Here is a 26,599-nt window from a genome sequence, read left to right on the forward strand (position 1 = left end):
ACTCCCTGTGCACAGCAGACTTGAGCAAGCTAGAATGCAGACAGGCAGACAGAGGCAGGGCAGCTGCCCGGCCAGCTCAGACCTGCCTGGGAGGGGTCACAGGACTCCTCACAGGAGCTGGTCTCTTGCCCAACAGACTATGGTTGCCTCTGAGCGCTGATAAGGAGCCTAATAAGGGGTCCCTTGATGTTTTCTCTTCTGTCTCTCTCCAGCAGCTCCTTCAGAAACTGGATCTCTAGGGAAAAAAAGACCTCAAAACATTTCTCAATGTCACTTCTCAGGAGGCCACAGCTTTCCTGTAGCAATGACCCTACTCATTCCACTCAATTTTTCTTCATTTAAAACCAAAACTGGACACTGTTCCACTGATCTCATTCTCCATCAGAACAAGAGGTTTTATGCCCAATGATTAATTGAGCCCGATTTTGTACCTGAAAGAATATAGTAACAGGAAACTCAAGTCCACACTTTGACAAAAGTCCTCCCCCAGCTCCTATCCAAAGCATTATTAATTTTGGAAATTTAGCTCTGATGGAGCACTTTTTTCTGGGGAGGGGGTCCTGGTTCTCACTGACACGCTCTTCTTCAGGGAGTTTGATGACTCATGGAGCCAACATGGATTTCTTTCCTTTGATGAGGATGGGGTGCTGACCCCACCCCTGTTCATGCCAGCATGCCAGCAACTCTGGGAGCCTTGACCACAGCCGTGGCTGGTCCCTCCAGCCAGTCCTGACTAGGTGAATTCAGAGACTTGCAGGCTGGCTGTTTTATTCCCCAGCTACTTTCTCTTGCTTGTTAGTGGTACTGTGTTTCAAGGAACTATAATTGGACTTGTGATAAACATGGATCCACGTAGGGATGACGAATCAAGTTAAAACAGTGCACGTAGAAGAAACGTGTAGGAATTTGTTCAGTTTACCATGCCCTTATTTTTCTCTCATTTTTAAAATAATATTATAAAAATTATTGTTTATAATCTTTTTTTTTAAAAAAAAATATATTTTATTGATTTTTTACAGAGAGGAAGGGAGAGGGATAGAGAGTTAGAAACATCGATGAGAGAGAAGCATCGATCAGCTGCCTCCTGCACATCTCCTACTGAGGATGTGACCGCAACCCAGGTACATGCCCTTGACCGGAATCGAACCTGGGACCCTTCAGTCCGCAGGCCAACGCTCTATCCACTGAGCCAAACCGGTGCTGGCTGTTTATAATCTTTTGCTGTTACCTTCTTGGTCAAGGAAAATGAGCCACAGGGTACCTCAATGATTTTCCTAATGACTGGCTAATTTTCCCCTCCATTTCTTCCAAATTACAAAATATATAAAGTATTCTGTGTGGATATGGATACATTAACCAATTATTTAAACTGTGTTTCCTAATAATTCATATTCTTTTTGTGCATGTAAACTGTAGGACATGAATATGTAATATTTGTTAAAGGGCCCAGGCCAATTTAAGACAAAGTAAAAAAAGGAATTGTATCTTCATTCTACAGTTAGTTGATAAGTAGTACTTTTCAGTGAGATCAGTTTGGTTTTTCTCAAATTACTGACGTGCAGTTTCAATAAGTATGTGTAGAGAAGAACAGTTTTCATATTATTAGTGAAGATTGAGTTTATAGACAAATTAGGATTCTCATGGTTGACTATAGGATTTACTCCAAATTATTTCATCATCCTATAATACTTCCTGCCTCTCGCCCCTTCTTCGTGGTTACACTCAGCATGATCTTTATCAAGCACCCCAGGCATCTAACATCTAACCCACTGGCCAGGTTGAGACCTGCCTGTGGGGGCAGCAGCCTGAGATGTCTAAAGTGGAATCACTGTCCCCTCTCTGCAGGTGCCTCCGGTCACATTGGCAAGTACAAGCTCCAGGTGAAAGTGGAGTTGCGTCTAGTAATTATGCTGTTGTATATTTTATGTCAAGTTATCATTTAAGCTCAATTTTAATCATGACATCCTAAAGCTGGATCATTTTGAAAATTACTTGTAGAAGGGAAAGTTATGAAATTTGAATTACCTAATATTTAGAAATCAAATTGTGAACTTCTTGATTCAGATGCTGGAATTGATGAACCCCTTAAAATTGTAGTAAAATGTGTACATATACCCACATGAGAATAGTATCACAAAAGATTTCACCTGAATTGAGTCAGGTCTTTAGAGCTAGCACACCAGTAAATGGGAAGCACAGAAGAGCGAACACGAGAAAATCTTCACAGGGCAACAGACAGACACATCCAGAATGTGGGCATTCTGTAGTATGACCGATCACGTTTACTCGATGATAGGAGGGTAGCAGCACCGATGAAAAACCCTGGTGGGGAGGTGTGGGGACCAGGGAGAAAGGCAGGTGGCCTAGATTTAGGGGCCATAACGTGCAGGTATTCTGTTATCTTCACAGTGCTACGAAGGGAAACCCTCCAAAGATGTCTTGAAGAGAGTGGCTGCGAATGTGCTGTTGTCGCTGCTGGCTGTCAGTAGGAGGGCTCAGAAGCTCGCTTTAAAAGGTGGGCTGCCTGACCACCGTGTGTTTTTATGCCATATGTCAATTCAGGTTTACTGCTTTTTGTTTTAATTTTTTATGGACTCTAAATTTAAAAAAACTTATACTATCAGGGCTGCTAAAAAATAGTTAAATGTGCGTTACTTTTAAAATAAAAAGATTATACGTGTAGAGTATTTTTTTGTGTGCAATGATTCCTACTCTAAAGAATATCTAAATATTACAGAGGCTCAATAAGTAACACCACTCAATTTTATAATAATGTTAGTGACCACAAGCACATGTTACATACCTGAAAATAAAAAGCACACCAGATAGTTCTGATGGTGACAACAATAGCACTAGATGAACCTGTATTTTAATATGAATTTCCCCCTAGACAATTGCAGTTTCTCATCTGGAAGGAGAGAACACTGGCCTTAGAGTTGGAGGACAGTAACAGCACCATCAAGTCCACTAATTTCACTTGTGATTTGCTACTGAAACAAACTATGCATTCCTCAGAAAGTAACTGGATTTGGGGAGTATTATAATAATTTGAAAACAAGTAGGCTTTAGCATATTATCCTTCTGACTCATTATTCTCTCACTGGAAATGCTGACATGGAGCTGGTCAGGAGTAAAGTGTAATTGCTGAGAATTTGACTGGTACATGTGGTGTTGGCTTACTGGGAAATGGCATATCCTTTCGCTAGTTCTGGTTCTTGTCTTTCAGCCGATCTCATCGACAACTGCATTGAACAGATGAAGCACGTCAGTGCCCAGCTGAGCCTCGATTCCCTGAGGCCAGGGAAAGCCGCGCTCAGGAAAAAGGTGGCAGATTCTAGAACTCTGCACGCGTAGGGAATCCTCTCGCCAATGTCCTTGTGCTTAGAAATGACACCAGCATTTGGTTGAAATGAGTGTCTGATTTAGAAGGAAGGCACAGATAAATTAATGTGATTTCTATATTAGCAGGTTGTGTGTGTGTGTGTGTGTACATTTAAGTGAAATGTATATATTATATAGTTGTAAACATTTTGGAGTGTGCATGATAAATTTTATATACAACTGAAAGAAGATTTTTCACAGTGAGCACAGGCACACTAGGAATGAGCTGTAACTCACTGTGCCAGGCACTGTTCTAACATCTTCCTGTTTACTACCCCGTGTCCACTCATGACAACACTGTCATATAACTAGTAATTGATAAAGCCAGTATTTGCCCGGATCCAGGTGGTTGGAGAGCTGACATTCCTAACCTCTGATTATTGCTTTCTGTGATGTCTGAGTGTCTCTTTCTAGCGTTGAGTCGGCTGGACTCAAATGGCATGTCCATATAAACTCAAAATAGCCATTGCTGCCACATAAAAACTGTTAATAATAATAACTCTGGTTAAAAAGATCTGCCATATAGGTTCCTTGAGAAAATGGACGTGTGTGTATTTATGAACACAAATATACATGTGTCTATATAGCCAAGGCCAGTAGAGCATGCTTTATGCAATAACTAGTTTCTGCTGCATTTGATTAGACACTGAGAGAAAGCCATGTGTAATAGTTGTATTGACGCAGGGTGTTAGGTGTGCGCAGTTTCTTTTCCTGCCTCCTCTCTTCTCTGGGCAGAGGCCTTTACTTCATCATGGAGAGAGTCAGCCAGCACTGATATGATTGAAAACCAATCAGTACCTGCTTCATTTTATTGAGAGGGAGCATGGAGTTTATTATATATCTCAGTTCCTCCATGCTCGATAGAACAGAAATGGCTTTTTCATGGTGGATGCACTTCTTGAGATACGGTCACCTTTCAGAGATCATTACCTTGTCAGTGCCTGCAAAGTGATGGTGGTCAGGGCAGCGAGCTCATGGCTGCATGGCAATGGGACCAAAGGGAAGGGATGCTGTACATAAAGGTGGAACATGCCCTGTGCTCACATCCTTCAACTGCTTCTCTTTGAACAGGAGGATGGCTTTGTTAAAGAGTTAAGCACTGCCATGCAGCTTCTGAGAAACTGTCTCTATCGGAATGAAGAAGGTAAAGTAAGTAGTGCTACTTCTCAGATTTTTATAGCAGTTTCATTTCTCTGTGAGATGATGTAGATGGGAAAATAGAAAACTTTAGTGTTAGATGCATTGTTGATTGTTCTTGGAACTCCGTGTTCTCAGAATCTTATTCTTCAGCACTGATGACAGTTCTTGCTTACGGCAGCATTTTAGCTTTGTCACTGAAACTTGGACTTTGGATGAGGGTTTGGTAACTGCTCAGACAGACTTGAGCCTCTTTCTGCCCTGTTATGCATCTCACTGGCTTTTTTCTGAGATGGAATGAATGGTTGTGCCTATCTTCTGAGGCAGGACTTTTTCAGACAGCTTTCCAAGGGAGTAAGTGGAGGTGTCTGTTCACAAGGAAGGTGAGAGTGTCTCCCGCTTCTGAGCAGAACATGCTGCCCGCTGTTGCCAAGCGTGGCCCTGTCCCCCTTGTCCATCTCGGGAGGCTCTTCCCTCCAGCTCCAGGGCTCCCCCTGCACATTGACTTGGCCCCACCTGGGGACCTCTGAGATGCTGCACTCTGTCTAAGCGCCCATGCCGCCCCTGAAAGCCCGTAGGTGCACTGCACAGGACTCAGTGTCTCCATACCCTGGTCATAGTGATCCAGCCCTCTGAAGCACTGGCTTTCTCACAGAAAATGAGTAAGACAAAGACATTTCAAGAACTTCCTTTAAAAATAATGTCTCACCCTCTTTTGCTTTTACTTGGGATAAAACTAGAAAGCACACAGTATTTGGAAAATGAACACCTTGAACACCTAATCCTTAAGCCGTCTTAAATGATTGCCCAAGACACATGACTGATAATTTTTACTTCCAAAGTTTGATGGGATTTAAGTACTTATATATTTCATTAAAATCCCCTGCATATGAACTTTTTACTCAGAATAGAGGTGACCTTTATTAACCTTCAGATCCCTTGTGCAGCTATTATTCCTCCGTGACTCAGGGAAGGCCTGGGTCAGACCTGCTTCTCTGGATTTGGAAGATGCTAGCTTGGGCACTGGCACAAATATCGTGTTCACACTTGTAACACGTTAGCCAACTATAAAAAGGCAAACCATTTCTTCATATTTAAGTTGTCGATAAGGAATAAATCCAAAAGAGAATATTTAGATTACTCTTGAGTATAAATAAAGTCTGATGAGGCAAAGATTCTTAATTTCTTTTCTACTCCAACTTACACTCCCATTACTAACTGTTGGCCACTCTCATGGAATTTCACTGATTGATCCACCCTTACCCTACCCCAGAGTCTGTATACTTGTAACATTAAGGAGTTTTCATACTGGGATGGTCACAGTGACTGGGAAGTAAATGAGTTAAACAGTGGACAAGGTTAGAGGTAGGGGCAGTGGTAGTCCAGGCAAGAGATGACGAGGCAGGTAGAAGAGGGAAGCAGGGTGGAGAGTAAATCTGAGAAGGAGGAGAAAGGCAGAGTGACTTCCAGGCTCTAGATCAAGCATGTCAAACTTGCGGCCCGCAGGCTGCATGCAGCCCACAATGAGTATTTTTGTGGCCCAGCCAATGTAACGATATATAAGAAACATTTTAATAAAAGCTTTTAACAATTTTTATAATATCCTGTTATATATAATTAATAATAATGAACTACAACATTCGCTAGTGACTGATTACTATAATTGTGTTGCATTCATTTCCCTTACGCGCCTTACGCACAGGTGCACCATTTCTCTCCCTAATACTAGCAGCGAATATTTTAGCAGCCGAATGTCACGTCATTAGTCTTGGACTGACTTGTTTGGTGTGCGCAACAGGAAGTATTTTGCTTTTGGAGAATAAGAAAAATAGGTTTATTTGCGTTACGCTTATTGATTTGTGCAGTTATTCAGTGTCTGGTAAGTTAATGTTCAAGAAAAAATATTAATTTTTATTTAAATAGTCTATTATTTTATGTTAATGATTACTCATTTCAGCCCTTTGTATTCAGCATGTCTCTATCGAAATAAACTTACATTTCTATGAAAATGGGAGCTTTTGTTCTTTTGCGGCCCACATAAACTTAAACCTTGTTTATTTGGCCGTGTTAGCCTTTGAGCTGGACATGCTTGCTCTAGGTTGTGCATTCTAGAAGAGCATAGGTGTGAGAGAGCCTCACATTCAGTCTGACACTTTAGCACAGTGTCTGTGGGATGCTCGGGTAGAACATGGCTGGTCATCAGTAGATACATAGTTCTGGGCTCCGAGGGATGAAACAGGCTGGGATGTTAGGGGTTATCAGTACATAGGTGCTGTGTGTAGCTGTGACTGTTGTTGAAATTTCCCAGGAGAGTGTAGAGTGGAAGTCCGGGTCATCATATCCTTGGAAAATATAATGAAGAAAAGAACGGAGAAGGGAATGCTGGAGAGAGTTAGGAGATAATCCAGGCTAGAGAGGATCCAAGGAGGTAAAGGAAAAAAGACCTATAATAGATGAGGGTTTGGTAACTGCAAAGATGGGCGTGGCCTTCTTAGTACCATACGACCGAAAATATGCCAAAGTAAGCTGAAGATTAAGTAAGAGGTGGGCAGTGACAGCAACGAGGGCATTCTTTCTAGAAGCTTGGTCTAGAAGCAGCATTCTAATTTAGGACACATAGCATTAACGGAAGTTGGTCTGTGTGTTTGTTTTTCTATAAACTGTTTGAATATGAACAAGAATCAAACTAGGGACTAGTTATTAAAGAGACAGGGAGAAAAGAACTAATTGATGGATCAAGCGCCCTGATAGGCAGGTGGGCTGTGTTCCAGAACACAGATAGACATGTCAGTCTCCAGCACAGGAGCTGCCATTCCTCACTGCCAGTCAGGATGGCTGAGTGGGCAGAACACAGGTGAACTGTGAGGACAGAATGCGGAGTAGAGAAGGAGCTTACACCTGCTCATTTCTGTCTCGACTGAAACAGAAGCAAGGTCACCTGCCGCAGTCATAGGGCTGTGTTCAGGCCCAACCTCAAGAGGAGTGGGGAGCACGGGAATGGCTGGGAGTAACTTCCCACTCTCTTCTGCCATTGATGTTGCATGAAATTCTGTAGGTTGTGTGTATTGATATGAGCTCCCACTTGTGTGCCCACAGGCCTGCAAATTGCCTACTGATTCCAGTTCATTTAAAATGGCTGTTTGCTGCAAATAGTATTTTCCCAATGGTAACTGATCTTTGTAATAAAAACTATGGGTTACTTAAGAATTTATTGATTTAGCATGCTATTTTAACTGAATTTTACTATACTCAGATGACTTAAAAGCAGTAATCAACCCCTGATCCATCTGTTTCTATCTGTCCACATATACCAGATCTGGGTACACACACATTCACACAGAGGGGGAGGAAGAACTCGTCTATCAAATGTTTAACAGAAAATTCCATTTCTTAACCATATCAGAGCATTTACAGTTATTCAGTGTGTGAGATGGCACCCTCCTGCTTACCTGGCGTGTTCAAAGCTGTTTTTATGCATTTCTTTTTTTAAATGTGTTTTTATTGATTTTTATCGAGAGAGGAAGGGAGAGGGACAGAGAGATAAAAACATCGATGAAAGAGAAACATCATTAACTGGCTGCCCCCTGCATACCTCTCACTGGGGATCAAGCCTGCAAGCATGTGCCCTGACTGGGAATCAAACCTGTGACTTCTTGGTTCCTGGGTCAATACTCAACTGCTGAGCCACTCTGGCTGGGCTGTTTTTCTGCATTTCTCACCAAAGGTGTATATCCTGGCCACCTCAGGGTGGAAGGGACCTCTTCATGCTGCCAGGCTCACAGGCAGTCTGGGGACAAGGGCTTTGAAGCCAGCTCGCGCCATCAGAGCAAAGATAAATTCGGTTGTTGTCTCCTTACGTTGGTGACGATGGTTTTGGACCTGGTTTAATTTTATATTTTGCTATATTCAACTAATGCTGTCCTTATTTCCTTTCTGTTACAGGAAGCAGCTCTTGAAGCTCATCTTGTCCCTGTCTTGCACTCTCTCTGGCCCTGGCTTTTGATGGATGATTCATTGATGCAAATCGCCCTGCAGCTACTTTGTGTCTATACAGCAAATTTTCCAAATGGTAAATAGACCCAATACTACCTTCCAGTAATAAAATATACTAAAATGCTAATTTTATGTAATGTTGTGAAAGTAGACTGGGAAAATGAGTACATAGTTTGGAGTGTTTCTCCTTCTTATTGAAGGTATGCTGGTTAAAGGCATACTTTGTAGGTATCATGAGAACAGACAGAAATGTTAGTACAGCGGTTCTCAACCTATGGGTCGCTACCCCTTTGGCGGTCGAACGACCCTTTTACAGAGGTCGCCTAAAACCATCCTGCATATCATATATTTACATTAAGATTCATAACAGTAGCAACATTACAGTTATGAAGTAGCAATGAAAATAATTTTATGGTTGGGTCACAACATGAGGAACTGTATTTAAAGGGCCGGAAGGTTGAGAACCACTGTGTTAGTATGTCTGTTGAGATAGGAAGTCATCACACAGCTCAGGGAATAGAGAGGGAGAAACTGGCTTGATTATATCAGTGGGAAATTGAATTTAATAGGAAAATTGAGAGGGAAAATTATGCTGTAAGACCTTAAAAATCAGGTAAAAGTGAAAACTCTTACATATGTGAGAGTAGGACACTGGTATGATGAAAGGGAGTTCTAGATTCTGTTGGTTTGGTAGTAGTTGGGGTACCTCTTTCATTCATTCCTTTCACAGACATTTTATTGAGTGCCTCCTATGGGCCGTGCATTTTTAGAGGCTGAGGGAGATTGGGTAGAAGGTGAGAAGTGGCTGTTTGAGTGGAGGGAAGGAGAGCCTGTTAGGGAGGTGAAGTGGGATTGCTGGTGGTGTGAATTTTCCATTGGGAAGTTAGGGTCATAAATGTCAGGTTTAACTGGCTGGCAAGTTTGTGCACTTTATTCTATCAACATTCAGCAGCTCAGCAGCTGGGTTCTCCAAATAGCAAAACATAATCAGAGAAAGAACTGGAACTCAGAACAGTCCTGAGCCCGTGTAGTCACCACCCAGTGTGAAGGTTATCTGACTCCTTGATGGTCTGACTGGCCTCGGCCGCCTCTCTGGAGCTGCAGTCCACTCAGCTTGTCAATGGCCGACACAGACTGACCTAAACAGACCATTAGGTTGCTGAACTGTCATTCTGGTGTGTGGAGTGTTATGTCTCCATATCACCTTCTCTACCCTACCCTTCCTCTTTAACTTAGGGTTAAGGGAAGAAAAGAGAGAAAAAAAGAATCAGTTGCTAAATATTGAGCAAAAACATTTACTTTAATATCAATCGTTTAAAGCTATTATCTGCATTACTTTTATACTTAAAATTGATGTAACTATTAGAATGTGATTAGTTAACTAAATTGAGGAAGAAACTTTCTATTTTCCTGTTTGATTTGCTTCCAAGCAAAATCGCATCATTGGTGACTGTTTTATGTAACAGTTAATGGAAACATTGGTGTTGGATACTGCTGTAAAGTGTGCACACAAGAAAGATCAATGTACTTATTTGGGTTTGTTGGCCTTACGTGAGTTTATCTTACAGAAGGAGTTTGACTCTGGTCTAGTTATACTTAAGCTGGCCTTCACAAGTTAACTAACTTTTGGTTCATGTTGCAATATAGTCAGATGTATTTCTGATTTCTTCGTGATGATCTTTTCCCCTTGATAAGCTCCACATGGTTGTATAATTACTGAGAAGACATGAGACTCTGGAAAACCAGTTGAATGCCACTGCCAGCTCTTGCTCTTGTGGGCTGTGTGACTTTGAGCAGGTCACTGACTTCTCCAAGCCTGTGCCTTCATCTAGCATCTAAGGCTGTAGCATTTGTCCTGCCACCCCACCACAGAATTATTGTGCTTCTTTTTTTCTGTTCTGTAAAACAAATGCTTTAGACCAAGTTACCTCCCATTTCTAATATTCCGTTCCTATTTAATTAGATGTCTTATTTGGGAACTATTTAAAAAACCTATCATGCTTATTTTATTCTTTATAAAAAAAATAAATGTAATGTATGGTGGGGTTTTTGTTGTTTGTTTGTTTGTTAATCCTCACCCAAGGATATTTTTCTCATTGATTTTTTTTTTTTTAAAGAGAAAGTGGAAGGGAGGGGGTGGGTTAGTGCGGGAGTTAGAGAGAGAGAGAAACATCGATGTGAGAGAGACACATCGATTGGCTGCCTCCTGCCTGAGCGAAGCTGAGGAGCGAACCTACAACCCAGGTACATGCCCTTGACCAGGAATCAAACCCATAACTGTTGGTCTGAGGGCTGATGCACTACCACTGAGCAACACTGGCCAGGGCTACCCCTAGTGTTTTTAAATGCTCAATTGTGATCCTGGGCCCTTAGTGAGAACAGTAGCCCACTAGGCTGGCCATGGACAACACCAGCCTCGGTGCTGATGTGCAGTCTGCAGGTTCATGTCACTCGATAGACTGATGTGTTTTACAACTGAGGTTGTTCTGAACTGAACAGTGAAACTGAGAAGATGTTGTGACGAGCTGTTGTTTTTAAGGTTGCAGTTCTCTTTGCTGGTCAAGTTCTGTACAGTATCCCGTTCTAGCTGTGTACAGAGGAGCCCCCGGCAACTCTTTGATGCTGTGTATCCTGAAGTTGGCTTCCCAGGTGCCTCTTGAGAACCCCACAGTTCAGCAGATGGTCTTCATGTTCCTTTCCAACCTGGCATTGTCTCATGACTGTAAAGGAGTAATTCAGAGAGTAAGTACTTAAACTCCTTCCCATCATAGAAAAGGTAGTAAAATATTCCTGCCCATCAAGAATATGTGTGAGAAGTCTAGAACTCAGTGTCTAGGGTTAATTTATTCTGCTTTCAGGGCATTTTATTTTAAAGGATTGTGAAAGGATTAAGAGGGTCACTTTGCTTAAAGCCAGTCGATTGTTGATACATGAAAAGTAACAGAAGCTAGAATATGATGAAACCATTTCCTTCTAGTTTGTCTTCTTAGCTTTGGATTATATTTTATCACTCTCAAAAATGAGGGTTTTAGAAAGGCAGTTGTCTTACATTTATTTGAAATCATAAAGTATTTAAACAAGACCAAATTGAGCAGTAAATTTCAGTTCAATTTCTGTAGTCAAAATGGTTTATGAAATCATGGTTCCTTTTTCTCCCAAGTTAGACCTAAGTTCTTTATGACCAAAGAGGTGATTTTATCAGTCCTCTGGGATCCAGTGCCTAAACTTGACTCTGGTCACCGATTTAACTTAGAGTCCTTAAAAGGGATTGAATGGTGGGAATAAATTCTAGCACAGCTATTCAGTTAGACTGTATTCCGGTACATGTCAACAGAGTCCCTAAAATGTGAATTGGATGTTACTTAATAGTACATGCTGATTATTTGAGTACTTCTCTTTCTTTTACATGAAGGCCAAAATAAATTGCAAATGTTCACAGCATTCATAAGAATTGAGTCTCCTTTTCCTCTACTGTGTCATCTCTCCTTTACTCCCCACTAATCTCCAATTTGAATGCAATCTCCAAATAGCAGTCTTAAGTAAGGAAGGAGCTTTTCAGTGATGTGTTGGAGCTAACTCATGTTGACGTAGGAGTGTCCTCTTTAATTTTCAGGAATTTGCAAGCTAGTTGACTCTGGATGATATCTTGAAACCAGCCATAGTGGTGGTATTCACACCAGATAGATTGGCAGAAGGTGCAAATCAGGAACCCACTGCTCTCATTGGAGCCAGCTTTTACTTCCAGTTCATGGCTGGATATTTTCTTTATATATATATGTATGTGTATATGTGTGTGTGTGTGTGTGTGTGTGTGTGTATGAGTGTGTGAGTGGCAATGAGTGTGGGTGACTTTGAGTGTGAGTGTGTGTGCGTCTGTGGGTGCATGGAGTCATTTTGAACTGGATGCATGATTACTGTCTTTCCTTATATGCAAGAGCACAAACTGGGCACAGTGCTTTCTCCATCTCCTTGCAGAACATACAGGTAGGAAGCAAAGTAGGAATACCCAGGTGCAGTATGGGTACCAACCTCAGGTCTGAAGTGTGACTTTTAAGACTTACTTAAAAGGAGACTTTCTCCTTTTAACATATTCAGTTTCTTCATTTTTAAAATTATTAGGTTAAACAAAATTATACCTAAGGCATCTTCTGCTCTCACTCTCTGATTAAGCATATTTCGATATTGGTGTGATCAGACTGTGAGGTGTAGGTCACCCACCTTGTTTTCCGTCAGCTGCAGTAGCTGATAATGAGCCCTGGACACCTAATGCTGTGGTACAACTCAGATTCTCAAGTGTCTGCTTTCTCTCTATCATGACATGTTTCAGCATGTTTCACCTGATGTGGGGAACTTAAAAAGCATCGGCGGACCCAGCAAAGTAGAAGGAATGCCCACAGCATATTTCCTTTGAAGCACTGCCATTTAGTTTATCACTGTCATCAGCCCCAGATCTCCACTGTCATGGCAGAATCTAGCTGCATGGGGGACTCACGGGATGAATGTAGAAAAACGCTAATTTGGGCCAACAGATGAGAAGTAGGTGCGAGTGAGGGCACGTGCAGTGCAAGTGGGCATGGGGTTCTCCAGCCTGCTTGGTGCTTGTGCGATATCGCTAATATCTTTGTAGCTAACTCCATCCACACATTCAGTTATTTTACATGAAAGTTAAATTTATTTCATAGATTCAAGCCATCATTGTGATTTAGCTGCAGGAGGATCCAGGAAATAAGCCAGAGTAGGTTATGAAACGGGGAGAGAGATGAGATGATGAGACCTTGGGGGCAGTTATGAAAGTTAAGTGATCACATTCCTGCTCCTAGGTCACTTGTGCACCTGGCCGTGGTTCCCATGCTCTCCTGGGCTGCTTCCTATATGGTACTTTCATTCATTCTTTCTTTGCATGTAGATTATTCTAGACGATAAGTTACTGTCTTTTACATAGTTAAGGGTGTGCTGCGATTTTGTGGAAGGGTTTTGGGAGGTTGAAATGACTCTTATATTTGAAGTGATGGAGCTTTCTGGTTTCTAGGTTTACTAGAGTGACATGAAAAATCTGTAAAGAGAAACAGCTGGGGTAAACAGAACACAAGTGGTACCCACAGGTTATTTTTAGCTCTCATGTAGCGGTAAAGATTCAGGTATCCTCAGTTCTACCAGGGTTGTTACCTGGTGTCCGGGACTGCTTTGGGTTTTCTTTCTTTTTTTCTTTAATTTTTAAACGTTTTATTTATTTTTATTTTTTTATTAAAGTATAGTTGATATACAGTGTTATGTTAGTTTCAAGTGTACAATGTAGTAATTTAACATTTATACCCTACGATGCGATCGCCATAGTAAGTGTAGTCCCCATCTGTCACATACATGGTTATTACGATATTATTGATTATTTTCCCTGTGCTGTATCTTATACCCCAGGGCTTATTTATTTTATAACTGGAAGCTTGTAGCTCTTATTCCCTTTCACCCTTTTCACCCATTCCCCTCCCCTCACTCCTCTGGCAACCATCAATGGGTTTTGGTTTTTTTTCCTCCCCATAGGATACTTTTTAATGAGTAGCAAAATTGCCAGAAGGCAGACCGAAAGACAAAACTCCAGAGGCCTAAAATAATCACCAAACTGAATTATCAATCCAAAGTAATTGAGTCGACCGTAACTGCTTTATCCATCACCAGAAAAGAATTACTAAGAATTAAAATTTGAAAGCTATTTTGTTCTCAATCTTTTTACTTATATCTGGAAAAAATATAGATGGAGTATATGGGAAGTATTGAAGGAATGAAACATTGAAGGTGGGAAAAAGAGAGTAGAATGTTGGTTAATTGGTCTCCAAGGGACTAGGAATGCAAAGACTCCAGAAAAAAATAATGTTCTTTCTGTTTATCCGCAGACTAACTTCTTGCAGAACTTCCTGTCTCTCACATTGCCAAAAGGAGAAAATAAACATCTTAGCAATCTGACCATTCTCTGGTTGAAGTTGCTCCTGAACATATCGTATGGAGAAGATGGGCAGCAGATGATCCTGCGGCTTGATGGCGGCTTAGACTTGCTGACAGAGATGAGCAAGTTCAAGCACAAGCGCAGCCCTTGTCTGCCTCTCCTTATTTTTCATAACATTTGCTTCAGTCCTGCCAATAAGCCCAAGATCCTGGCCAGTGGTGCGTATCCACTTTATACACCTCACATAGACACACACATCCCTTTATACATATGGTGGTTCTTAGCATATTCCATTCAGATTGAAACACAAAATAGTTTTATAAATAATTTTCCAGGTGGTTATGAAACCCTCACTGTGTTCAAGGCACCGAGGGAGGCAGAGGCTGTGAGAATGAGGCAGGCATGAGTCAGGTGTGGCTCCAGGCCTTAAGGAATTACCTCGAGTCTCCGGGGTTGACAGGTCATATCGCTGGGGGACACACTGGGTACAGGAGGTAGCACAGAGGAGGAGGAGGGTGAGCAGGGGGCTCTGGCTTCATCTGTCCTCCCTTCATTCCTCTAGGCCAGGGGTCCTCAAACTTTTTAAACAGGGGGCCAGTTCACTGTCCCTCAGACTGTTGGAGGGCCGGACTATAGTTTTAAAAAAAACTATGAACAAATTCCTATGCACACTGCACATATCTTATTTTGAAGTAAAAAAAGAAACCAAAATGGGAACAAATACAATATTTGTATTTGCATGTGGCCCCGCGGGCCGTAGTTTGAGGATCCCTGCTCTAGGCTTTGAGCAAATTCTGGATGCCGGTGAAGCCAGCCCTCATGCTGCCTCCCTGCCTCCTTTCCCCGCTCACTCTTGTCTCCTTTCCTCGTTTTATTTTTCTCCGCAGCGTGACCACAGGCTGAGACACTTTGTGTTTTAGGGATATGTCTATTTATGCCACCTCTGCCCGCAGTAGAACACACACTCTTAAGAGTCGTGAGGTCATTGTCTGATTTCTTCATGTTCATGTATAGCACTTAGAATCGCGTCTGTGCTCACAGCTGTCAGTGGATATGGATGATGGAGATCCTCGGCAGGCAGGAGTGTGCAGGACCCAGGCACTGGTGAAAGTAGCCTCACAGAGACTTCCTTCTCTGAGATGTAGAGCAGGTGGAGGCGAGGACTGGGGAGCGATCAGAAAAATTTTGAAGCAGAAAGAAAAATGGCAAGATCTGTTTCTGTAACCATATGCTGTTTCTGTGAGGGCTGTGTGACTTTCATAGGGAGGGATTTTATAAGGAGACACTGTGTTATTGGGGAAAAAAGGAGAAGAGCTGTGGGTGATAGACCCTGCAACCACTCGTGATCACTCCAGCATCACTGGGCAGCTTCTCTGGCCCCATTTCCTCATCTGTACAGTGATCCCTCCTTCCTTGGTTTTCGTAGAAATTAGTTTTATAATAGCAAGTGCCTACACTGTTTATGGTTCATGGTAGATGCTCAAAATACATGAATTCTTGTTCCCTTTCATGTTTTCCACTTCATTTTTCCTTGGAGGGGTTTCTCTGTGAAACGGAGTTTTCCAAGTGAATGGAAACGATTCTGCTCACATTCTTCATGGGTGCAGCTATGATTCTGTTTTCCTTAGGATAGTTATTGAATGTGGAAATGCATGGGAAGCTTTCAAAAGTTTGGTCAGTCAGCTTTGAATTGGTTTGTAGCATTTGCTGGTTTTCATGGTGTCAATATTCTTATAGTTGATTTCAGGCTACCAACATGACATCCCTAAACTTAAAATTAACTCAGTATCACTGAGAAGAAAGGTAAATATTCAAAACCCTTCACTTCTTAATTACTTAACTATATTTTACTGTTACCTCATCTCTTGACATTATTTCCATATGAATGTGGTAATTCATTTCATACCTTACAGATAGACTTGCGAATGTTTTATGTGTTTTTAAAAAATTATAGTTGATATACAATATTAGTTTCAGGTTTATGTGTATTTTGTATGCATGTTATGTTTCACAGTAAAATGTGTGTTTGGTTTTTTTGAATATATTTTATTTTTTATGAGAGGAAGGGAGAGGGATAGAGAGTCGGACACATCAATGAGAGAGGAACATTGATTAGCTGCCTCCTGCACACCCCCCACTGGGGATGTGCCCACAACCAAGGTACATGCCCTTGACCGGAATCGAACCTGGGACCTTTCAGTCTGCAGGCCAATGCTCTGAGCCAAACCAGTTAGGGCTAAAATGTGTTTTTTAAAAAACTGATCCACTTGCATTATCACAACGGGCAGCATATTATTGACCTGTATGTGTGTGTACTTTATTGAAGCATTTTAAGAGATAGTACATGGTAAAAGGAGTAATGATAAATCTGTGTAGATCGTGAGTGTTAGTACCATGTGTAGCAACATCACTGGGTGATATCAGATGGACACACCATTCAATGATGTCCCCAAGAATATGAGCTGCCACCTGTCACCTGCCATAATGGCTGTGATGGGACAGCTATTGATACAGGCTAGTTGTGTATTGTGATAGAGGAGAAGCAGGGGACCACAGAAAGCGGGTGAGGGTAGGCAGTGGTGTGTGGACAGGAAACAGCACCCCACCCACCTCCACCCACACGCCCCACTGCTCAGAGCTCACTTTATGGAGCAGATGCTTTTTTCTTTTTTTTTCCTCTGTAAAGACTTTAAATTCCTTCAAATTCCTTTTAAGAACCCTAAATAGAATCACTGAAACAGCATCCATTTGCTTTAATTATGGAATCTTTCATCCAACTAGTATTTCTTGAGCCCCTGAAGTAGAGCGGCACTGTGGCTGGAATGTGCAGCAGTGAGCGGACCGACGCCGCTGCCAGGCCGCTCTGTAAGGAGATGCTCCTGCAGGTGGGGTGTGACCGTGCACAGCGTCCCCATAACATGTCTCAGGATTTTAAATCTCGTGCTGTAGAGGAAATGAGTCAATGTAATGACAGGTAAAAGTAAGGAATAAAGCAGCTTCATGTAATGTCTGAAACACCCTGGCATCTCCTGGCACCGACTTCTCTGCATCTTCACCTAAAACCAGTAGCTGCTGAGGATAATTTCCAAGTCTTGATTTCATGCTCTGGTTGGCTGTGCGAAAAGGGGCCTATCTTGTGAGTTGCTCTTCCTTTAAATCGCTTTTCCTCTGACACACACATCCACACAAACATTTCTCCAATGTGTCCAGTTCTTTTGTAAAAGGCTTACCTCATATGGTATTCCTTTACTATTATTTTGTAGAAGCCCGTGCTATTGATATGTTCATGTAACAGTCTTTAAAAGTTACCACAAGAGCAGACCCGTTTTCCTGTACACCAGCATGTGAGCTATAACTGAAGAGCTCATTAATATAACTCATTGTGTAATGACTTCTCCACTATTGTCTTGACATGAATGTGCCATTGTTGAATTAGGGCCGAAAACCATGAGGCCTTGGCTGCTCTGTGTCTGTTGTGAAAACTTGACAGGTTGTCCTCCCTCTGCCACATGCTATGAAGGTAGTTTTTGCCATAGTGATACCAACTTTGTGTGTATCTGATGGGAGAACAGGGCAACTGACTGGTTTAATATATACCAGATACTGTCTGGGACTGAACTTTTTTTTTAATGTCTCTCTTATTAGAAAAAGTGCTGAGTGTGCTGGCTGCCTCTCTGGAAAGTGAGAGTCCCAGTGCTCGGAGGATCGGCGCAGCCGCACTTTGGGCTCTGATTCACAATTACCAGAAGGTGAGTTCTTACAATCTTGGTCGTGAGTCGGGGGTGAACACCAACCTCTTGGGCAGCCAGGGACCTCAGAGGAGTGTCAGCTAGAGAAGACTGAGCTCGGAGCCTGTGGCCTGTGCATCCTTCGTACAATTAGTAAACCGTCACTCAGGTCTTCCTCATCTAATCATTTTAGCGGGCTTTCCCATCTCAGAAAAGTCTCTTTTTTGAGTGAATTTTCCGTTAGTATAAGTTGATTTGCTATATTGGTGCAATGTTAATCTAGATGATTTCTGCTAAAAGAAGGGTCAAGGAAAAATGCATCTTGAAATAAAACCAAATAGCAAAGCTTTATCCAGTGTGGGACCTCCCTATCTCAGGTACCTGTAGTCACTGAGTTTTGAAGGAGCTCAGTCCTCAGGCTGCAGCGCAGGTCCCGGGGGGCAGGCAGGGGGGGACTGGTGCCTGTTCTCTGAGTACAGACAGATCTCACTCCTGAGGGAAATGCCCACGTGTGTCTAGCAATTAAATAGTGGCCAGGTGACAGGGTGAGCATAGACACCCATCCCCAGGGGCTTCTCAGCTGCTGCCCCTTGTCTGCATGCTCTTCCCGCTGGGTGGTGTCCACGCACACGGACAGAGGCGGCTGCTGTCCCTCTCACCCGTGTGTCTTCTCACAGGATGTGACACTCTGTCGTCACTGTGGATATTTGTTGACTGGTAATGTGGTATGCTTGATCTGAAACCTGAGGTTTGAGGGAATGTGAAATAACTAAAACTAAGATGAAGTAGTTTAAAATAGTGCATTGAGATTAGGGAGAAGGGGAAAGGGAAGGGAAGCAAGAACAAGGGGCAGGAGAGAAGAATCGAGTTAGCGAGGGAAGGGTGTGCTGACACTGTGATGGTGTGTGCTAATATCTAATTCTGTAGCTTCGTTACTACATTTTATAATATCCTGCTTACTACTGTGGGCAGAAAGGCAGAGTGAGGATTGTATCGTGATCCCTACACATGGAAACGAGTCTAATTCATGGCTTGTTCCATGTTATTTCCAGGCAAAAACGACTTTGAAAAATTCATCAATAAAAAGAAGAGTGGATGAAGCATATTCCTTAGCAAAGAAAAGTAAGTTTCATTATGAGAGATTGCAGTTCAACTTGGAAGCTATTAAGCGAATAATGAATGAAATATTTGGGCAGTTCACAGCAAAAAAGAAGTTTTTTCTACACTGATGTTTTACAATAATGTTTGAGGAACTTTTTGGTTGATGCATTGATCAGTATGTCGGTATTTGGTCCGTGCTTTTCCTTGTAACATTTTTTTTTTGTTCTTTTTTTAAATTTTATTTTATTGCTTAAAGTATTACAAAGGGTATTACATATGTGTCCATTTTTTTTTCCCCCCCGCCCTAGACAGTCCCCTAGCCTCCCCTATCCCCCAGTGTCTTATGTCCATTGGTTATGCTTATATGCATGCATACAAGTCCTTTGGTTGATCTCTTACCACCCTACCTCCTGCCCCCCAACCCTCCCCGGCCTTCCCACTGCAGTTTGACAATCTGTTTGAGGCAGCTCTGCCTCTGTATCTATTATTGTTCAAAAGTTTATAATGGTCTCTATTATCCATGAATGAGTGAGATCATGTGGTATTTTTCCTTCATTGACTGGCTTATTTCACTTAGCATAATGCTCTCCAGTTCCATCCATGCCGTTGCAAATGGTAAGAGTTCCTTCCTTTTTAGAGCAGCATAGTATTCCATTGTGTAGATGTACCACAGTTTTCTAATCCGTTCATCTACTGATGGGCACTTAGGCTGTTTCCAGATCTTAGCTATGGTGAATTGTGCTGCTATGAACATAGAGGTGCATATATCCTTTCTGATTGGTGTTTCTGGTTTCTTGGGATATATTCCTAGAAGTGGGATCACAGGGTCAAATGGGAGTTCCATTTTCAGTTTCTTGAGGAAACTCCATACTGTCTTCCATAGTGGCTGCACCAGTCTGCATTCCCACCAGCAGTGCACAAGTGTTCCTTTTTCTCCACATCCTCTCCAGCACTTGTCGTTTGTTGATTTGTTGATGATAGCCAGTCTGACAGGTGTGAGATGGTACCTCATTGTTGTTTTGATTTGCATCTCTCGGATGATTAGTGACTTTGAGCATGTTTTCATATGTCTCTTGGCTTTCTGAATGTCCTCTTTTGAAAGGTGTCTATTTAGGTCCTTTGCCCATTTTTTGATTGGATTGTTTATCTTCCTTTTGTTAAGTTGTATGAGTTCCCTATAAATTTTGGAGATTAGGCCCTTATCAGATATGACATTGGCAAATATATTTTCCCACACAGTGGGTTTTCTCGTTGTTTTGTTGATGGTTTCTTTTGCTGTGCAGAAGCTTTTTATTTTGATGTAGTCCCATTTGTTCATTTTCTCTTTAGTTTCAAGTGCCCTAGGAGCTGTATCAGTGAAGAAATTGCTTCGGCATATGTCTGAGATTTTGTTGCCTTTGGATTCTTCTAGAATTTTTATGGTTTCCTGTCGTACATTTAAGTCCTTTATCCATTTTGAGTTTATTTTGGTGTATGGTGTAAGTTGGTGGTCTAGTTTCATTTTCTTGCATATATCCGTCCAATTTTCCCAACACCATTTATTGAAGAGACTATCTTGGCTCTATTGTATGTTCTTGCCTCCTTTATCAAATATTAATTGAGCATATTGGTTCGGGCCGATTTCTGGGCTCTCTATTCTATTCCATTGATCTATATGCCTATTCTTGTGCCAGTACCAGGCAGTTTTGAGAACAGTGGCTTTGTAATACATCTTGATATCTGGTATTGAGATCCCACCTACTTTGTTCTTTTTCAGGATTGCTGCAGCTATTCGGGGTCTTTTTTTATTCCAGATGAATTTTTGGAGAGTTCGTTCTAGATCTATGAAGTATGCCGTTGGTATTTTAATGGGAAGTGCGTTGAATTTATAGATTGCTTTGGGTAGTATGGACATTTTAATGATGTTGATTCTACCAATCCATGAACACGGTATGTTCTTCCATCTGTTTATGTCTTCCTCTATATCTTTTTTCAACGTCCTGTAGTTTTCTGAGTAGAGGTCTTTTACCTCTTTAGTTAAGTTTATTCCTAGGTAGCTTAATTTTTTTGGTGCGATGGTAAACGGGATTGTTTTTATAATCTCTCTTTCTGAAAGTTCACTATTGGTGTATAGAAATGCCTCAGATTTCTTGGGGTTAATTTTGTATCCTGCTACATTGCCAAATTCATGTAGTAAGTCTAGTAGCTTTTTGATGGAGTCTCTAGGGTTTTGTATGTATAATATCATGTCATCTGCAAATAAGGACAGTTTTACTTCCTCTTTTCCAATTTGGATGCCTTTTATTTCTTCTTCTTGCCGAATTGCAATGGCTAACACTTCCAGTACTATGTTGAACAGGAGTGGTGAGAGGGGGCATCCCTGTCTTGTTCCTGTTCTTAGGGGAAATGGTGTTAGTTGTTGTCCATTGAGTATGATGCTGGCTGTGGGCCTGTCATATATGGCTTTTATTATGTTGAGGTATGATCCTTCTACTCCCGCCTTACTGAGAGTTTTTATCAAAAATGGGTGTTGAATTTTGTCAAATTCTTTCTCTGCATCAATTGATATGACCATGTGGTTTTTTTCTTTCAATTTGTTTATGTGATGTATCACGTTTATTGATTTGCGGATATTGTACCATCCTTGCATCCCTGGGATAAATCCTACTTGGTCATGGTGTATGATCTTTCTGATGTACTGCTGGATCCGATTTGCTAAGATTTTGTTGAGGATTTTGGCATCTATGTTCATGAGGGATATTGGCCTGTAATTCTCTTTCATTGTGTTGTCTTTACCTGGTTTTGGTATTAGGGTGATGCTGGCTTCATAGAATGAGCTTGGAAGTGTTCCTTCCTCTTGGATTTTTTGTAGTAGTCTGAGGAGGATAGGTTTTAGTTCTTCCTTGAATGTTTGGTAAATCTCCCCTGTAAAGCCGTCTGGTCCTGGGCTTTTGTTTGATGGAAGCTTTTTGATGACTGCTTCAGTTTCTTCCATAGTTATTGGCCTGTTGAGATTTTTAGATTCTTCCTGATTGAGTTTTGGAATGTTGTATTTTTCTAGGAATTTGTCCATTTCCTCCAGGTTGTCTAGTTTGTTGGAGTAGAGCTGTCCATAGTATTTTTTAACAATCATTTGTATTTCTGTGGGGTCTGTTGTTATTTCGCCTCTATCGTTTCTGATTTTGTTTATTTGGGTCCTCTCTCTTTGCTTCTTGGTGAGTCTGGCTAGAGGTTTGTCCATCTTGTTTATCCTTTCAAAGAACCAGCTCTTGGTTTCATTGATTTTCTGTATTGTTTTTTTGGTCTCTATGTCATTTATTTCTGCTCTAATCTTTATTATCTCCTTCCTTCTGCTCACTCTGGGGTTTTCTTGTTGCTCTCTTTCTAATTCTTTGAGTTGTAGAGTTAGATGATTTACTACCATTTTTTCTTGTTTTTTGAGATAGGCCTGTAGAGCTATAAACTTCCCTCTCAGGACTGCTTTCATTGTGTCCCATAGGTTTTGGATTGTTGTATTTTCATTGTCATTAGTTTCCAGGATGTTTTTAATTTCTTCTTTGATCTCATTGGTAACCCAATCAATATTTAATAGCATGCTATTCAGCTTCCAGGTGTTTGAGTATTTTGGATTGTTTTTATTGTAGTTTATTTCTAATATTATGCCATCGTGGTCTGCGAAGATGCTTTTTATGATTTCAATCTTCTTGAATTTGGGAATACTTTGCTTGTGACCCAATATATGGTCTATTTTTGAATATGTCTTATGAGCATTTGAGTAGAATGTATATTCCCTGGCTTTGGGGTGAAGTGTTCTGAAGATGTCTATTAAGTCCATCTGATCTAGTGAGTCATTTAGGATTGCTGTATCTTTGCTGATTGTTTGTCTAGAGGGCTTATCCAGTGCTGTCAGTGGTGTATGCATAGTCCCCTACTATGATTGTATTGTTGTCGATCTCTCCTTTGATATCTTCCAGGAGTTTTTTTATGAATTTGGGTGCCCCTGCATTGGGTGCATATATGTTTACCAGGGTTATATCTTCTTGTTGTATTGATCCCTTTAGTATTATGAAGTGGCCTTCCTTATCTCTTGTTATGGCCTTCACTTTGAGGTCTATTTTGTCCAATATAAGTATTGCTACCCCAGCTTTCTTTTCCTTTCCATTTGCCTGAAAGATATTTTTCCATCCTTTCACTTTCAGTCTGTGTGAGTCCCTTCTAATGAGGTGGGTTTCTTGTAGACAGCAGTTGTATGGGTCATGTTTTTTTATCCATTCAGCCACTCGATGTCTTTTGTTTGGACCATTTAGTCTGTTTACGTTTAAAGTTATTATTGAAAGGTACTTGTTTGTAGCCATTTCTTTTTTTGTGTGGCTGTTTTCTTTCTGAGCTTTTTATTTCTTCTTTTTATACCAGTCCCTTTAGCATTCCTTGCATTGCTGGCTTGGTGGTGATAAACTCCCTTAGCCTTTTTTTGTCTGTGAAGCTTCTTATTTCCCCTTCAAGTCTGAATGATAGCCTTGCTGGATAGAGTATTCTTGGATTCAGTCCTTTGCTTTGCATCACTTTGTAAATTTCCGTCCATTCTTTTCTGGCCTTATGTGTTTCTGTTGAGAAATCATTTGATAATCTAATGGGAGATCCCTTGTATGTAACTTTCCGTCTCGCTCTTGCAGCCTGTAAGATTCTCTCTTTGTCCTGAACATTTGCCATGGTAATTATGATGTGTCTTGGTGTGGGTCTTTTCGGGTTCACCTTGTTTGGGACTCTCTGGGCTTGTGTGACTTTTTTCTTCCCCACCTCAGGGAAGTTTTCTGATATTATTTCTTCGAATAGGTTTTCTAATCCTTGTTCATCTTTCTGTTGTTCTGGTACCCCTATTATTCGTATGTTGTTTCGTTTCATGTTGTCCCAAAGCTCCCTTAGGCTCTCCTTCTGTCTTTTAATTTTTTTCTCCAATTGCAGTACATTTTGGGTGTGTTTTGCTTCCCTGTCTTCTAATTCACTAATTCGGTCCTCCGCTTCTCCTAGTCTACTATTGATACTTTCAATGGAGTTTTTCATTGCAGCTATATCACTCTTCATTTCTTCTTGGGTCTTACTTAAGTTGTTGATTTTTTCCTCTGTTTCTTCTAGCTTCTTCCATATGTTATTGATTTTTTCATCTGTTTCTTCTTGCTTCTTGCAGAGGTTGTCAATTTTTTCCTCCATCCGGTTTATGCACTCTAGGACCCTTATTCTGAATTCTTTTTCTGTCATGTTGCATGCCTCTGTATTACTTAGCTGCTTTTCTGGAGAGTCCTCCTTCTCTTTCCTTTGGGGGTTTCTTTGTCTACCCATGTTTCATCTCACTGACATATCTAGACGTTGAGTCGTTCAGTGGCTGCTCCCTGGGTGGCAGTGACTCCTTGGTCTGTGGTTGCTCTTTGGGCGGTTGCGGTAGCAGCTGCTCTTCAGTTGGCAGCAGCTCCTCTGGTGGGTGCTGTTCACAGCTGTGGTGGCTCTTCTGGCTGGTGGGGGGAGGTTTCACGTACAGCTGCTGTTCCTCAGCAGAGGGTGTGGTGCTCATGAGGCTGCTGTTGCTTGGATCTTTCCAGGGGAGTTCTGCCCTTCTCGGCTGCAAACCGTCTCACCAGCTGAGCAATTTCGCCAATTTGGGGTGGGTGGTATTAGTTTCAGCTGCTCACTCCATTTGCTCCGGGACACGACCTGGGACGCGTCTGCCTATATCGCCGCCATCTTCTCCTCCTGTTTTAATCTTGGAACATGAAAATGTCACGTGGATGTATTTAGACTATAAGTGGTTAATGATTGTAACATTTTTTAAATAATAAAAATAATGGTTTCTTACAACATGTCTGTGATCTTTCTCCAGGACATTTTTTCCTTGTACAAAACGTTGCCAGTGCCTACCACTATACTAAAGTGTGTTCTTAGGTGATAAGAACTGGACCCAATTAGAATTGACCTTGAACAGAAAACTGACCTGACTTCAGGAGTTGAGCTAGTCTTCCAGAAACAGACCCATTGCCCATATCCGCTGGGCCTTGTGATTGCCATGGGACAGGAGGCGGGCTTTCCTTTCAAGTGCATTTTTATTTTAAGTGATTCAAGTTTTCAATGAGTATTGTTCTTTGACTACTTTTATGGTCAGACACTGAACTGTGTCTTTCCCACGTTGTTATAGTCTGAGTTTTTATAAGTGGCTTTTAGATTTTTTTGTTTCTGGCTGTGACCGTGAGCTTCTGGAGGTCGTGGGTAACTGAATTACTGTCAGTGTTTAGTGTTAGGAGGGATGGTACATGGAAAGAACAAGGCAAGGCATTCATTTGGGCTTATGGATAATGGATCCGTTATGGAGGTGCACTGTTTTCAGTTTACATTCTTTGGTTAAACCATTAATTAAAAGTAAATAAATTCTGTAAGTTCATTTTTTTTTACAATGTGAAATATCCTAATGCCAAGTACATCAAGGAATTAAGTAGAAATCATACTTAAGTCTGTGTGTGTGTGTGTGTGTGTGTGTGTGTGTGTTCACTCTCAGGTGTAGTGCTAAGTTTATCAGCTTGTTCCTTCATACTCTTATTTTTCTCTCAGCTTTTTCAGACTCAGAAGAAAACCCCCTGAATGCCTATTATTTGAAATGTCTTGAAAACCTCCTGCAGCAGCTGACCTGTCCCTGAGGACCCAGGCGCTCTGCTCTGCAGCCATAGCCTCTGGACAGGTGGACAGCCGTGAAGCCAGCTGTATGCACAGCTATTGCCCGAGGACAGGCAAGCCCTCTGCCCGGGGTGACACCTTCTTTCCTGACCGACATTGAGTGATGCCCATCTCTGTCCCTTCACCTCCCACCAGCTCTGTAGTTAAGAGCAGCAGCCGACCAGAAGATGACGGAAAAAGCATAGAAAGTGCTGGGGACATAAAAATTTTTACCTTTTCTATGCAATTTGCTTTGTAAAAATCCTATTTAACAATTATTTAATAAAATGTTTCTAGAAACTGAAAATTGACTAATAATTGCTGCCTACAAACTCAATCAGTCTCATGAATATACATTTTAGGAATGGAAAGAAGACATTGCATTCTGATTTCCTTTATTTTTAATTTTTACATGAAATTTAGCTTTTGTCAATATAAACCCTTATCTTTCAAACCTTTATATTGTCCAGAACATTCACACTGGTGATGGAATATTTGTATGTAAGTGTGTGTAATTGTGAGTAGCTTTTTTCTGCCATGTTTAGTGATACTAATTCCTTCCCCTGTGATTTATAAATACGTTATATATATTTTTTTTACCTTTCAACGTGTGAAATACTGTGTAATCATGAAGGAAGAAATAGAG

General features: G+C 41.3%; 1 protein-coding gene across 2 annotated transcripts in view; it reads left to right on the forward strand.

Moving 5' to 3' along the window:
- RTTN (rotatin) overlaps positions 1-26,246 on the forward strand; it is a 117,433-nt gene extending 91,187 nt beyond the window's left edge. The window contains exons 41-49 of one of the 2 annotated variants that reach the window (XM_036322501.1): positions 2,410-2,515; positions 3,227-3,324; positions 4,453-4,530; positions 8,461-8,587; positions 11,051-11,253; positions 14,400-14,667; positions 18,095-18,198; positions 19,230-19,299; positions 25,852-26,243. In XM_036322501.1, the coding sequence (XP_036178394.1) occupies positions 2,410-2,515; positions 3,227-3,324; positions 4,453-4,530; positions 8,461-8,587; positions 11,051-11,253; positions 14,400-14,667; positions 18,095-18,198; positions 19,230-19,299; positions 25,852-25,937 (1,140 nt within the window). In that variant the 3' untranslated portion in view covers positions 25,938-26,243. Of the gene's footprint in view, positions 1-2,409; positions 2,516-3,226; positions 3,325-4,452; positions 4,531-8,460; positions 8,588-11,050; positions 11,254-14,399; positions 14,668-18,094; positions 18,199-19,229; positions 19,300-25,851 lie in introns of both variants that reach the window. The other variant, XM_036322502.1, reaches the window with a different exon arrangement.
- The last annotated feature ends 353 nt before the right edge of the window (positions 26,247-26,599 follow it).

Source organism: Myotis myotis, unplaced genomic scaffold (genome assembly GCF_014108235.1).
Source record: "Myotis myotis isolate mMyoMyo1 unplaced genomic scaffold, mMyoMyo1.p scaffold_m19_p_9, whole genome shotgun sequence".
In the NCBI taxonomy this organism is placed as follows: domain Eukaryota; kingdom Metazoa; phylum Chordata; class Mammalia; order Chiroptera; family Vespertilionidae; genus Myotis; species Myotis myotis.